The sequence below is a fragment of the Rhinopithecus roxellana genome, chromosome 19 (genome assembly GCF_007565055.1).
Source record: "Rhinopithecus roxellana isolate Shanxi Qingling chromosome 19, ASM756505v1, whole genome shotgun sequence".
NCBI classification, from domain to species: domain Eukaryota; kingdom Metazoa; phylum Chordata; class Mammalia; order Primates; family Cercopithecidae; genus Rhinopithecus; species Rhinopithecus roxellana.
Window position 1 is genome coordinate 73632300 of NC_044567.1, and position 15178 is coordinate 73647477.

Consider the following 15178-nt stretch of genomic DNA (forward strand, 5'->3'; position numbering starts at 1 on the left):
ATGTACAATGAATCTATGGTATGACAGCAGTTTCTGGATAAACATTACTTGAAGTCCTAAAATGCAGAAGGGAAAAAGCAACTTTCGTCAGATGCCTACTTTGCTTTCATTTCATCTCTAATATTTTGGATGCGGAATCATCCAAAGCTTCTGACTGCATGAAGGTCAAATGTACCAGTGTGCAGCTGGCTTTCTTTTCCAGAATTAAAAGTATTTTGGGTGGTGCTGAGGGTCAGAGGAAGAAGTCAAGATTGTGAGAAAGGAGAAAGATGGGCTTGGGGAGAACCCAGAATTGGGACAGAAGACCTGGCACAAGGTACAGCACTTAGCACCTCTGATCTTGTTTTTCCTCATCTGTAAAAGGAGATTACCAATGCTTTTCTGCCCACCTCTTGGGGAGAAGGGAAGAATATAATTGGTAAAAAAAAGTTTGAAAAATAAGCAACATTTTCTTTAAATAAGTAGCCAGGCATTATTCATCATCCACCCCATATCACTGGTAGATACCTGTATTCAAGCTATCCGGACATGAAAGCAGTCACATTTTAGAAGTTATGAAGTTGGTGCTAATAAACCTAATCTACAGAAAAACTCCTGAAAGCACCTGAGCATTTGTTCTATGAATAGAAAGGTTTGAGATTCAGAGCAAGTTCAGAGTTGGATGGTCTAAGCTTGGAAAATCCCTCATTCCATTAGAAGAGCCAGGTAGCAATTTCTGGTTATGGAACCAGAAGCTCTCAGGCTTCAAATAAAATAGCATCACTTGTACTCTTATAAAACTGTAAAAACAAAAACAAAAAAAAACCCGGATCTACATCTGTCCTATAAGGCCGAGAGTACTTGAGATCTCATGGATATAAAACCAGCTTACAAACTACATTGCACTGTATGAAGAAATTATCACTGGGGGCAAAGCACCAAGCAGAGAGCACAGTACACAGTGTGTGGATGTTAATGTTATTGCCTAGTCTTCCCATTCCTTTGTCTTGGTCCTTTATGAATATGGAACAGTTCTATTATTACATTTTCTAATAATAACTGAGAACCTGACTCTCAGCAAGGGAATAGTTCAGAAATTGAGGGAGTTTAACTCTGAATGAGTAAATAAAAATAAAGCAATTATATCATCACTTTACAAATTTATCAATTAAAAATAAAAAATTTAAAACCAAATACTTAAAATAATGTAACAATTGATCACCAGGCAATTTGGACTCACGACAATGTATGGTGCTTCTCAGACAGGTACTGTTGCAATGCAGCTTGACTGTCTTGCAGACAGCCTCAATGCTGTTTTTAAATTGGCAGAGGCAGCAGGCCATATGGCTAGGTAAGATCCTATAGATGAAAACAGAGAACAATAAATTAGTGGTAAAGCGGTTGAGTAGGTAAAGGAGGCAGGCCAACGCTACCAGAGGGCTGGGCGAAAAGGTGTTATTGAGGCCTGTGGACTGAACAGTTGGGTAGGAACTAAAAGGTCAATAGGAAGGAGGGTAGAGGTGCCCAACTGAAGGGTAAGCATGGCAGTGAGTATGGAATGCTTAGAATAAAGGTGGTTGGGATTAGAATTGGGTGACGCCGATCAGTAGTTTAATTCAGAAGTATTTCTTCCCAACTCAAAAGTCTCCCTTTGGGCTGAAAGTACACAGGAAGAAGGTAGACTTCTAAGAAGAGTCTGAATAAGTCCCCAACTTCTGGAGGCCCTTTCTCAATTCCTGTTGGGAGTGGGAAATACTAGAAATTACTCTGGGCATTAAAAATAGCTTAGTTCAACGTGGATTGTGGGGTTAAAAAAATACCAGAGATTGCATTGGTCAAATCTGGACAATTTGAGCATTCAAAAGAATAACAACAATAATAAGCTATAACATAATTAATATATAAAAAAGAATCGATGAAGAATGATATTAAAAAAGAAAGAAGGGGAGTTGTTCTTTAATGAAATAAAGCCAGATAATAAATGTGGAAGGAACGACAGAATTTTAAAAAGTGTCACTTTGCAACCACCAGTAATAAAAATTGATTCAGACAAGGATTATCACTGATGGACAGCTGGGTGAAAAGACATCTGAGAACAGGATCTTCACTGATCTCAAAGTACTACCTCACACATTATTTATTAACTATAGGAAAAATTACTTTTTTTAAAAATGAGACAAGGTCTCACTCTATCACCCAGGCTGAAATACGGTGGCAAAATCATAGCCCACTGCAACCTTGACCCCTCTGGGCTCAAGTGACCCTTCAAATTCAGTCCCTGGGACTATAGGCTTGCACCACCACACCCAGCTAATTTTTTATTTTTTATTTTTTATTTTTTATTTTTATCAGACACAGGGTTTCACCTTTTGCTCAGGCTAGTCTAAAACTCCTAGACTCCAGCAATCTGCTCGTCTCAGCCTTCCAAAGTGCTGGGATTACAAGCATGAGCCACCACACCCAGCAAAATAACTACAATGGAGAGACCTGGAAGATTACCTTCAACAAGTGATCAAACCTCATATTACAGGTCACCTGCGATCCCAAGGCAGGAAGGATACATCGCCCATGCAGTATTCTTCCCAAAAATGCTTCACTTGAATCTCATCATGAGGAAACAGAGAAATACAGATTGTAGGACAATTTACAAGACAACTATCTTTGACTCTTTTTTTTTTTTTTTTTTTTTGAGACGGAGTCTCGCTCTGCCGCCCAGGCTGGAGTGCAGTGGCCGGATCTCAGCTCACTGTAAGCTCCGCCTCCCGGGTTTACGCCATTCTCCTGCCTCAGCTTCCCGAGTAGCTGGGAATACAGGCGCCCGCCACGTCACCCGGCTAGTTTTTTGTATTTTTAGTAGAGACGGGGTTTCACCATGTTAGCCAGGATGGTCTCGATCTCCTGACCTCGTGATCCGCCCGTCTCGGCCTCCCAAAGTGCTGGGATTACAGGCTTGAGCCACCACACCCGGCCATATCTTTGACTCTTAAAACATGCCAACGTCATGAAAGATCAAAAAAAGTAGAGGAATGTTTTAGATTAAAGGAAATGAAGCCATGACATGCAGTGCCCGATCTTTGATTGGATTCTGTACTATTCTTTCATCTTTCTGGCATGTTTGAATTTTTTTCAAAGTATAAATTTGGGCAAAAGAGATAACCAAGACAATTGATTAATTTATTGTTATGGCTTATTGGGGGCAGTTTCAGAGAGATAAAAACAATCTCTGTAACTGGAGTAAAAGGTTAATCTTAGGCAGTATAGCATGGACATTAAGAATACAGATTCCACAGCCAGACTAGGCTTAAATCCCAGCTCCACTAATAACGTGAATTTGGGAAAACTGCTTAATCTCTGTTCCTTGGCCTTGTTATAATAGTACCTACCTCTAATGAGTTTTGAGGATTAAATGAAATCAATACGTGAAAAATGCCTGGCACACAGTGAGTGCTCAATAAATGTTAACGACTATAATTATTACGTTACAGAGGTTTTGGGTGGGGGGGGAGGGGGCGCACTTTTCTGAGTCCTCCAAAAGGATGGCTTTATTAGGGCCACATTAAGACTGGAAACAGAAGAGTGTTTCATGGATACCTGAAGTCTATGAGTTGGGGGTACAATGTATAGAGTTTTAGATTACAACTGCATCCAATAAGTTGGCCTGACACATCTTTCCTCAAACCTACAGAGGAATAATCACAAGTGACTAGTATTACTCCTTTGGGTCCAGTGGAAGCCTCTGATCTTCATGGGGACTGGACCCAGAACCGTAACGCAGCATTATATTATACAGCAACCTTAACTCTGACACAAAGGTGTTTCTTTTGTTTGTTTTGAAGCTGGGTCTCCTCTGTTACACAGGCTGAGTGCAGTGGTACAATCTCGGCTCACTGAAGCCTCTGTCTCCTGGGCTCAAGTGATCCTCCCACCTCAGCCTCCTGAGTAGCTAGAACTACAGGTTTGTGCCACCACACCTGGCTCATTTTTGTGTATTTTGTAGAGATGGGGTTTCATCATGTTGCCCAGGCTGGTCTCGAACTCCTGAGCTCAAGCAACCCTTTCTCCTTGGCCTCCCAAAGTGCTGGGATTATAGGCACGAGCCCAGAGGTTTTGTTATTCTTTTCCTGCCCCCAACTTTGATTTTAAACATTTTCTTTTTTTTTTCCTTAAACCTTAGGATGGCTGGGAAGCATTTTCAAATGGTCTAATGAACACCTGTATAACTTTCATCTGGAATCCACAGTAGCTAATACTTTGTCACATTTGCTTTCCATGTGTGTTTGGCTATACATTTTCTGGACAAACCATTTGAGAGTCAGTTGCAGACATAATGACCTTTCACCATTAAAGACTTCAGTGTGCAGCCCCCAAGAACCAAGGCATTCGCCTAAATAACCAGAATACTATCATCACCCAATGAAACTTAATAATATTATCACTGCCTACTATGTAGTCCATATACACATTTTCACAATTGTCCTAATCATATCATGGCTTAAAAAATTGAGAATCCAGGCCGGGCGCGGTGGCTCAAGCCTGTAATCCCAGCACTTTGGGAGGCCGAGACGGGCGGATCACGAGGTCAGGAGATCGAAACCATCTTGGCTAACATGGTGAAACCCCGTCTCTACTAAAAAATACAAAAAACTAGCCGGGCGAGGTGGCGGGCGCCTGTAGTCCCAGCTACTCGGGAGGCTGAGGCAGGAGAATGGCATAAACCCGGGAGGCAGAGCTTGCAGTGAGCTGAGATCTGGCGACTGCACTCCAGCCTGGGTGACAGAGCGATACTCTGTCTCAAAAAACAAAATAAAAAAAAAAAAAAATTGAGAATCCAATCAAACATCACCAAATATCAGACATTACATTTAGTGTTCATGATTTTTCTTTTCTTTTTGTAGAAAGACATTTAATACTTTTGTTTACAAAATTCAGGCACACATTTCACTTTGCCCTGGACCGTGTCCAAGGCTGTGTGCTCATCTCTGCCAGGGTGTCTGTGCCCTTCGTGTACTACTGACAAAGGGGGTGCAGGAGCAGAGACTGGGGTCCAGAGGCTTCAGGCTGGGCCACAGTGGGAGAGGAATGTGAATGTGGCCCAGTCCAGAGGACCCCCCCATTTCATCGATTTTGGATCGGGTGACAGAGGAAGCAGATGTTGGGGCTGCGGACCTACTAGTCTGGGCAGGGGTCTGGAGACCCCAGGGCCGCCTGCTGTGGCCTAGAGGAGATGGTCAGGGCCACTTCCCACAGGGTGGGGTGGTAGCGGCTGGGAAAGGGGAGGCCTGGCCACCAGGAGCTTTAACATTTGCTCACTGGAGTCTTTGTGCTTGGCCCTCAGCAGCATGGCTGGGGCTGTGATCCCGTGCAAAGTGTGCTGGGGTGTATGTGGGTGGTTGGTGGTGGCAGCTTGTGCTAGAGTGACACAGGCCTCCGTGGCCCTGGCTGGGGGCAGTTGAAAAGCTGAAAAGGCTGAGACGGGTGGATCACGAGGTCAGGAGATCGAGACCATCCTGGCTAACACGGTGAAACCCCGTCTCTACTAAAAAATACAAAAAACTAGCCGGGCGAGGTGGCGGGCGCCTGTAATCCCAGCTACTCGGGAGGCTGAGGCAGGAGAATGGCGTGAACCTGGGAGGCGGAGTTTGCAGTGAGCTGAGATCCAGCCACTGCGCTCCAGCCTGGGTGACAGAGCCAGACTCCGTCTCAAAAAAAAAAAAAAAAAGAAAAGCTGAAAAGGTACTTGGCTTTGTGAGGGCGGGGCTTGGGAGGCAGGGCCCTGAAGGAGGCTATGTTCTCTGTCCTAGGACAGATCCCAGCTGGCCTCTGTCCCCGGGCTGCAAGCTGACAGCAGGCAGGGGAAGCAGTGAGGCCCTCTGCCCTGGCCTTGGGGAGAAGGAGTGCATGTGTGAGGTGGGGGTGCGGTGGCTCTGGAGTGGGGCCAGGGCCCATCTCCAGCACCAGGTTGGGACAGGATTTAAAACCAAGGTCCTGTCTCTGAGCCAACCCGGGGGATGCTCGATCTCATCCTGTTAAGGCCACAGGACACGAGGGCAGGCAGTGGGCCGGGTCCCTGTGGGATCAGGACGGAGGTGGGTGCTGCCGCGGTGGAACACTAGTGTTTGTGAGAGTACCTTAGGATTAGCCCCGCCTGGGCCAGCTAGGCAAGGAGTTGGGGAGGAGGAGGCTGGCGCAATGCAGTAGGGAAGGGAGCTGTCACCGCTGGGGGTCAGCGCCAGTGTAAACAGGCGTCCCCACCCACCCAGATAAGCCCCCCACCCAAGTGTGGCTCCCTGCTCAGGGAGTACCTCGAGGACCTGGGACTGGGTGACACCGGCAGGCTCGGAAACCATCCTAGCAGCAGGAGCCTGGAGGAAGGCAGAAGACCCGGCAGGGGGTGCCGCCCAGTGTGGACAGAGGGGCGGGGCGCTGGCGAGTCACTGCGGCAGGGGCACGAGCGTGTCCACGTAGCTGAGCAGGAGGAAGCCCGACTGGGCGTCCAGCATGCCCTATACCAGTTGTAGTTGATCTGGTTGGTCAAGGTGATGACGTCACCCTCATGGAAGCCCAGCTCCCCATGGTTCTAGGGTTCGAGGTCGTAGAGCACCTTGCAGCTCCGCTCATCTATGGGTGGCATGCTCCTGCTAGGAGTCCAGATGGGCTTGTCGGAAGATCGGAAAGAGGAAGCTGCGATCTTGGGGACTGTGGTGCTGGGGAAGCCCCCGTTGGACTGCTCAGGCTCTCTGAGGTCAAAGGGCTCCCGGGACTTGGGCTTATATTCCCGCTTGGGGCGTGAGGAAGCTTCCTGCATTCTGCGCTTGGGCTTCTCTGCCAGCTTGTCCGGGATCTGCACGGCCCGCCGGTAGCAGTCCAGCTGCGCCTCCACCAGGGTTGGGAGCTGACTCACCTGCTCGATATTGGTCTCCAGGAGGTTGCGCATGCTGGTTTCTGCCACCTCCTTGGACTCCTCAAACTTCTCCAGCACCTGGTGCAGCTCCTCATTGGGGATCTTGCCCTGCCGCTTTTTTTAGTCAAAGTCCAGGCGTCGGCCCTCCAACTGGTGGTGCTGGATCTCCTTCAGGTCGTTCTCGCACAGGTTCTGGAGGTGGTCAATGAAGTTCTGCTTGACCTCTATGTCCAGGGCGTCCTTCACCTCCACCAGGTGCTTCATGGACTTGCCAACATCCAGCAGTGTGTCACCGACGTTGGACTCACCGCCTAGCTCCTTCAGGTGGGGGATCAGGCACTCGCTCAGGAGCCCCTCCGACTGCAGGTAGCTGGGGTTCTTCACCTGGCCCCGGATCTCGGACACCATGTTGAGCATGGTCAGCTTACCTGCGAGGCTTGGGTTGGGCTGCAGCTACTTGATGGTCCTGGCCAGCACTTCCGTCACCACCTTGCTGGTGACATCCACCTTCTCCATCTCTTTGAAGTCATCATCCAGCTTGGTCCCCTCAGCCCCTCCCACCTCACTGACCAGCTGGCTTGCCGTGTAGAAATGGTTCTTCAGCCCCACCACCGACATGCCCGCTGCCGAGCCTCCCACCGGGACAGTGCCAGCGACAGGCTTCCAGGCGCCGCCAACCCTCTGCCGGCCTCAGCAGCCCCCGTTGGCACCGCCTCTGCCACGTGCTTGCCAGCCCCAGCGCCGCCTAGTGTTCATGATTCTTCAATATAGAACTGTTCCCAGGATTGTTTTAAAGTATACTGACAAACCTTTGAGACTGTAAATGACCTGACGTATACATTATCTTTACTTGAGAATGGTAATTTTTCAATACGCCATTAAAGATCATTACACATGAGACAAGACTCAAATGCACTGGCCTACTTACTTTGTATATGTGTAAACTCCTGAAGACTTCCAGTAATAAACTCCAATAAGGCAGTTAGTTCAATGTCTTTATGGCCTTGGTGACAAATGGTTACAGAGAATGAGAGCATTTTTCCTATCCACTAATGGTCAAGACAAAAGCAGACAGATCCTCACTGTCTTAGAGAACCAAGTGAGAAAGCTGGTCAATGAAGAGGACTTCATCCAGAGAAGAAGGGATCTAGCTGACAGGGAAGATGCTGCAGGAGGCTGAGGAAGTGAGGCTAGAGCAGTAAAACAGATCTGATAATGTGGTCAAGACAAGAAAGTGACCCGACAAAAATTAACAGAGTGTGAAATGAAGGGCCCTTTCCATGCTAATCTTGCATACTGCCCTCAACCAGCCTTAGCAAAACAGAGTTTCTATTTAGTTTGCCATATTGTGGGGTGGTGGCACTATTTAAGTTGCAGTCAGTTGTGTAACAAACTCACAGTAGGGCCCTGCAGAAATATATACATATACACACACAAACATATATGTACACACATATATACATATATGTAATTTTTTTTTAAGACAACGTCTTGCTCTGTCACCCAGGCTGGAGTGCAGTGGTGCCATCTTGGCTCACTGCAACCTCCACCTCCTGAGTTCAAGTGACCCTCCCACCTCAGCCTCCCTAGTAGCTGGGACTACAGGCCTGTGCCACCACACCTGGCGAATATATATATACACATATATATACACACCCACATATACATATATGCACACACACACACATATATATACACACACACACACACACACACATCTGTATATATATATAATTGCAAAGAAGGCCAGGCACGGTGCCTCATGCCTGTAATCCCAGTACTCTGGGAGGGTGAGGCAGGAGGATCACTGAGGCCAGGAGTTTGAAACCAGCCTGGGCAACATAGTGAGATCTCGTTTCTCCAAAAAATAAATATACAATTGCAAAAAAAAAAAAAAAATACATCCTCACACCATATATTCAAATTAACTAAAAACGGATCATAGACCTAAATTATAGTATTTCTGGGAAAAGACATAGGAGTAAATCTTTTCCACTTTGGATTAGACAACAGGTTCTTAAAGATTTCTTAGGTACGAAACAAAAAAGCACAAGCCATAAGAAAAAATTGCTAACTTAAAGCTGATCAAAATTAAAAACTTCTGCTTTTCAGAAAACACTTTTAGTTTAATTATTATTAATTTTTTTTTTTTTTTTTTTTGAGACAGAGTCTCACTCTGTTGCTCAGGCTGGAGTACAGTGGTGCAATCTTGGCTCATTGCAACCTCCACCTCCCAGGTTCAAGCACTTCTTGTGCCTCAGCCTCCTGAGTAGCTGGGATTACAGGCGTGTGCCACCACACCTGGCTAATTTGTGTATTTGTAGTAGAGATGGGGGTTTTGCCACGTTGGCCAGGATGGTCTCGAACTCCTGACCTCAAGTGATCCACCTGCCTTGTCCTCCCAAAGTGCTGGGATTACAGGTGTGAGTCACTGTGCCCAGCTAGAAAATATTTAGAATGAAAAGACAAACCACAACCTGAGAGAAGATATTTACCAAACACATATCTAAAAGGCCTTGTTTTTTGTTTTATTTACTTGTTTAATTTTTTAGATAGTATCTCATTCTGTGACCCAGGCTGGAGTGCAGTGGTGATCACAGCTCACTGCAGCCTCGACCTCCCGGCTCAAGCAATCCTCCCACCTCAGCTTCCCGAGTAGCTGGGACCACAGGTGAGCACCACCACACCTGCCTGATTTTTATATTTTTGGTAGAGACGAGGTTTCACCATATTGCCCAGGTGGTCTCAAACTCCTGACCTCAAGCAGTCCTCCTGCCTCAGCCTCCCAATGTGCAGGGACCACCGTACCCGGTCCCTGAAAGGACCTGTATCTAGAGTCTATAAAGCACTCTTAAAATTCAATAATAACGAATCTTTCATAGGGTTACAGGGAAAAAAACCTCAATAAAAAGACTAGTATCCAATTAAAATATGGGAACAGATTTGAACAATTTAGTAAAGAGGATATTTGCACATGAATATTCAACATCACTAGCTATTAAACAAATGCAAATTAAAACCACAATGAGATTCCACTACACATCAAGCAGTAGAAAGGCAAACATTTCTTTTTGTTTGTTTGTTTTTTGAGACGAAGTCTCGCTCTATCGCCCAGGCTGGAGTGCAGTGGCCGGATCTCAGCTCACTGCAAGCTCTGCCTCCCGGGTTTACGCCATTCTCCTGCCTCAGCCTCCCGAGTAGCTGGGACTACAGGCGCCCGCCACCTCGCCCGGCTAGTTTTTTGTATTTTTTAGTAGACATGGGGTTTCACGGTGTTAGCCAGGATGGTCTCGATCTCCTGACCTCGTGATCCACCCATCTCGGCCTCCCAAAGTGCTGGGATTACAGACTTGAGCCATCACGCCCAGCAAACATTTCTTTAAAAACTGAAATATAAGAATCTGCTGGACCAGGCCAGGCGTGGTGGCTCACGCCTGTAATCCCAGCTCTTTGGGAGACCAAGGCGGGTGGATCAAGTGAGGCCAGGAGTTTGAGACCAGCCTGGCCAACAAGAAACCCCATCTCCACTAAAAATACAAAAATTAGCTGGGTGTGGTGGTGCGAGGCTATAATCCCAGTTACTCAGGAGGCTGAGGGAGGCGAATCGTTTGAACCTGGGAGGCAGAGGTTGCCGTGAGCTGAGATCTTGCTGCTGCACTCCAGCAACGAGGCTCTGTCTCAAAAAAAAAAAAAAAAAAAAGAATCTGCTGGGTCGAGTGTGGTGGCTCACACCTGTAACTCAAGCACTTTGGGAGGCCGAGGCGGGTGGATCAATTGAGGTCAGGAGTTCGAAACCAGCCTGGCCAACATGGTGAAACCCTGTCTCTACTAAAAATACAAAAATTTGCTGGGCGTGGTGGCATGCACCTGTAAGCTAAGCTACTCGGGAGGCTGAGGCAGGAGAATCGCTTGAACCTGGGAGGCGGAGGTTGCAGTGAGCCTAGGTCATGCCGCTGCACTGCAGCCTGGGTGACAGCGAGACTCCGTCTCAAAAAAAAAAAGCAAAGTGAAAGAAGCCAAACATAAGAGGCGACACGCTATATGATTTCATTTATAAGACATTCTGGAAAAGGCAAAAGTATAGGAACAGAAATCAGATTAGTAGCTAACAGGGGCTGATGGTGAGGGGAGGGAATCGACTACAAAGGGATACAAGGGGCCTTTTTGAGGCAACAGAAATGCTTTATATTGGGAATGTAGTGGTGGTTATGTAACTATACATCTGTCAAAACTCATCAAACTGTACCCTTAAAAAGGGTGAATTACATGAAAATTATATATCAATAAACCTGACTTAAAAAAATAATAAAACAAACCTAAAGATCCAATTAAGTAAAAATAAATCTAAGAAAAAAATAACTTACAGTTTTTCCAGTTCAATAGTCATCGTGAGAATGTTCTTAAGTGTTGCAAGTGGGACTTGTGTTTTTCCCATGTCTCTGAAGAAGAAAGCAGAAACATTCATGATATGAACCCCAATAAAAAATTCTGTACTTAAAAAGATAATTCAAAGACATGTGATTACTTCAATATCGGCTTCTCTATAAAACAAGTCAGCTCAACAGTTTATTTGCCACAGAATTCCAGAGACCTCTTATTAAAGAAATTTGATTTGCATCATCAAATTAATGATATTCAAGAATAGAACTCACATTATTTTTTCTTTTTTCTTTTTTTTTTTTTTTTTACCATTTATCTTACTTCTCATTTCATATTGCATTCACCCATCTTGATTATTTACTCTTTTCTTCCTTTTTAGAATAATGAACACCTATTCTTCTTTGCTTTCTTGGTTAAGTAATATTCCTCCATGTGTCTACATGTTCCAAATCTATACAGGTTCTTCAACACTGTTCTCTTGCCCTGCTGGCTGTCTTGACCATTACACATCCTTTCTTAATCCTTTTCTTTGCCAATAACTTTTTTCAATAACTCAGTTAAAATTTAAATTATGACTTTTTAGCCTAAATGCAAAATACTTAATCTTTGATGAAAAATTTAAAAAGAGCATAAATCATCTCATGACTCATGAAAGTACTATAGTACTTACAAATATTTTAATGCCGGCAATTTAAAGAGATACGGATCTTCAACAGTTGTCAGAGGATTGCGATTGAGAATTCTGAAAAATGCAATAGAATTAAAATTATCTGCATTTTCAAAGTGTGAAATTGCATAAAAAGTTTATAGTCATTTTTTGGTATGGAACTTGTAGGTAAAAAAAAAAACATTTTCTATTTTTACCTAATAAATCACCATTAGACTTCGTAAAGCACTATTCCTTTGGGAACTACCTAGGTCTCTAGAAGATAAAGTAGAGGAGAGAAACAGGGGAAGAAATAGAAAAAATTAAAAAAAGTGGATAGCAAAGGAAAAATATGCCACAGAACTTTTCAGGTCAAAAACCCTAGAAGTGACTATGTTGGTAGGAAGCCCTGACTCTGTAGGAAACACTATTTCTAGTGTCCTCCATAATTCAGGTTGCTTGTCCTACTTCAAGTTGCTCATTTTTGTTGTTGTTGCTGTTTTGTTTTGTTTTGTTTTTTTGAGATGGAGTTTTGCTCTGTCACCCAGGCTGGACAGCAATGGCTCCATCTTGGCTCATTGCAACCTCCACCTCCTGGGTTCAAGCGATTCTCCTGTCTCAGCCTCCTGAGTAGCTGGGATTACAGGTGCCTGCCACCACTCCCAGCTAATTTTTGTATTTTTAGTAGAGACTGGGTTGACTGGGTTTCATCATGTTGGCCAGGCTGGTCTTGAACTCCTGACCTCAGGTGATCCACTCCCTTCAGCCTACCAAAATGTTAGGATTACAGGTGTGAACCACTGTGCCTGACTGCTTGCCTTTTATCTTTGCAAAGTTTTTCAAATTCATGGTTTAATTTGCACAGTTAAGGAAAAAAATAGGACCAATTCTTTTGCTTTATAGCCAAAGAAAAAGGGATAAATCTAAGAGAAGGAAGAACGGGTCAAAACCATACTCCCATCATATACTCCCACTTGTCTTGTATGACATCACAGCCTTTGTTACATTGCATGTAATCACCTGTCTACTTGTCAGTCTCCTGGACTATCAGGCTCCTTGAGGGCAGAGACCACATCTTATTCTCATTGTCATCCCTGTGCCTGGCATGATGTCTGAAATTTACTAGGCATTTAATAAATGTTTATTGGGCCGGGCGTGGTGGCTCATGCCTGTAATCCCAGCACTTTGGGAGGCTGAGGTGGGCGGATCACCTGAGGTCAGGAGTTTGAGACCAGCCTGACCCACACGGAGAAACTCCATCTCTAGTAAAAATATAAAATTAGCCGGGTTTGGTGGTGCATGCCTGTAATCCTAGCTACTTGGGAAGGCTGAGGCAGGAGAATCGCTTGAACCTGGGAGGTGGAGGTTGTCGTGATCCAAGATCGCACCACTGCACTCCAGCCTGGGCAACAAGAGCAAAACTGTCTCAAAAAAAAAAAAAAAAAAAAAGTTTACTGAATAAACAAACGACATTTTGTTTATATGTCAATAAAATGAATAAATTCATTTCAATGAGAATTTTTATTCCAAAATGCTGCAATCTATTTTCTTTTTAATTCTTTTCAGTGAACAAGAAAAAGAAAAGAAATAGGAAGAAATAAAAGAAAATCAGCCTTTACATTAACCCAAGAATCATCACTTTTGCAGAAATTATAAAAATAATAATAATTACAGTGAGTATCTATTGGGCTGCTAGGTGTTTGTGATCGGCATTTCACATTTAATCCTCACAACAACCTTATGTGCTAGATATTATTGCCCTATTTTATAAATGAGGAAACTGAGGTTACACAACTTGTCCTAGGTCACCAAGCTATTAAGAAGCTAAACTGCTGGGTGCGGTGGCTCACGCCTGTAATCCTAGCACTTTAGGAGGCTGAGGCAGGCAGATCACCTGAGGTCGGGAGTTCAAGACCAGCCTGACCAACATAGAGAAACCCCATCTCTACTAAAAATACAAAATTAGCCGAGTGTGGTGGCGCATGCCTGTAATCCCAGCTACTAGGAGACTGAGGCAGGGGAATCGCTTGAACCTGGGAGGTGGAGGTTGCGGTGAGCCAAGATCGTGCCATTGCACTACAGCCTGGGAAATAAGAACAAAACTCCATCCCCCCCCACAAAAAAAAAAAAAAGAAAAGAAAAGAAAGAAAGGAGAAGCAAAGCTGTAATCTGAACTCATGTGCTTAATCTATAGGAAGAAAAAGGGTTTACTTTAACCTTATGGGTTTTTACATTTTTCTTTTCTTTCTTTCTCTTTCTTTCTTCATTTCCCTCCCTCCCTTCCTTCTTTTGAGTCAACATTTCCATTTATTGGCCTGGCATGGTGGCTCATGCCTGTAATCCCAGCACTTTGGGAGGCCGAGGAGGGCGGATCATCTGAGGTCAGGAGTTCCAGACCAGCCTGACCAACGTGGTAAAACCCCATCTCTGTCAGAGTCTCGCTCTACCACCCAGGCTTGAGTGCCATGGCATGACCTCAGCTCACTGCAACCTCCGCCTCCCGGGTTCAAGCGATTCTCCTGCCTCAGCCCCTTGAGCAGCTGGGATTACAGGCACCTGCCACCATGCCCAGCTAATTTTTGTATTTTTAGTAGAGACGGGGTTTCACCACGTTGGTCAGGCTGGTCTCAAACTCCTGACCTCAGGTGATCCACCAACCTTGGTCTCCCAAAGTGCTGGGATTACAGGCATGAGCCACCACCACGCCCAGCCTTCATTTATTTTTTGTAACTTCTATTTTAGGTTTAGGGGTACATGTGCAGGTTTCTAATACAGGTAAATTGCATGTCACAGGGGTCTGGTGTACAGATCATTTTGTCACCCAGGTAATAAGCATAGTACACAATAGGTAGCTTTTTGATTCTCACCCTCCTCCCACCTGCCACGGGAACAACAGCTCCCCGGTACCTGTTGTTCCTTTCTTTGTCCATATGTACTCAATGTATAGCTCCCACTTATAAGTGAGAACATGTGGCTCCCAAAGTGCTGGGATTACAGGCCTGAGCCACCCCACCCAGCAACAAGGCTGATTTGAGGGTCACTTGTTTGATGCCTTTTCTTGCCCATGCCAAAGGTCAGAACTAGCACAAGCAGAGCAGGTCATATATAAGCTATGTACGTCTCTTGGCCTCTTTGTACCTTAGTTTCCCCATTTGAGAAAAATGAATGGATCTTAAGACATACTTTTCAGAGTTCATAATGGGATTATACCCAGCTAACCAATAATTGTATGTATTTTTATACATAAATAGTTGTTTACATGTATTCATCTT

At 44.9% G+C, this 15178-nt stretch overlaps 1 protein-coding gene and 1 pseudogene across 3 annotated transcripts in view; both read right to left on the reverse strand.

The window, feature by feature from the left end:
• The window catches only part of LOC115894774 (leucine-rich repeat-containing protein 37A3-like), a 33631-nt gene that overhangs the window by 6598 nt on the left and 11855 nt on the right, over positions 1 to 15178 (reverse strand). For 2 of the 3 annotated variants that reach the window (XM_030923012.1, XM_030923013.1), the window contains exons 6-8: positions 11931 to 12002; positions 11245 to 11319; positions 1202 to 1338 (exon numbers count right to left, since the gene is read on the reverse strand). In XM_030923012.1, the coding sequence (XP_030778872.1) occupies positions 1202 to 1338; positions 11245 to 11319; positions 11931 to 12002 (284 nt within the window). The remainder of the gene's footprint in view (positions 1 to 1201; positions 1339 to 11244; positions 11320 to 11930; positions 12003 to 15178) is intronic. The other variant, XM_030923014.1, reaches the window with a different exon arrangement.
• LOC104669867 lies at positions 5699 to 8372 on the reverse strand (annotated as a pseudogene).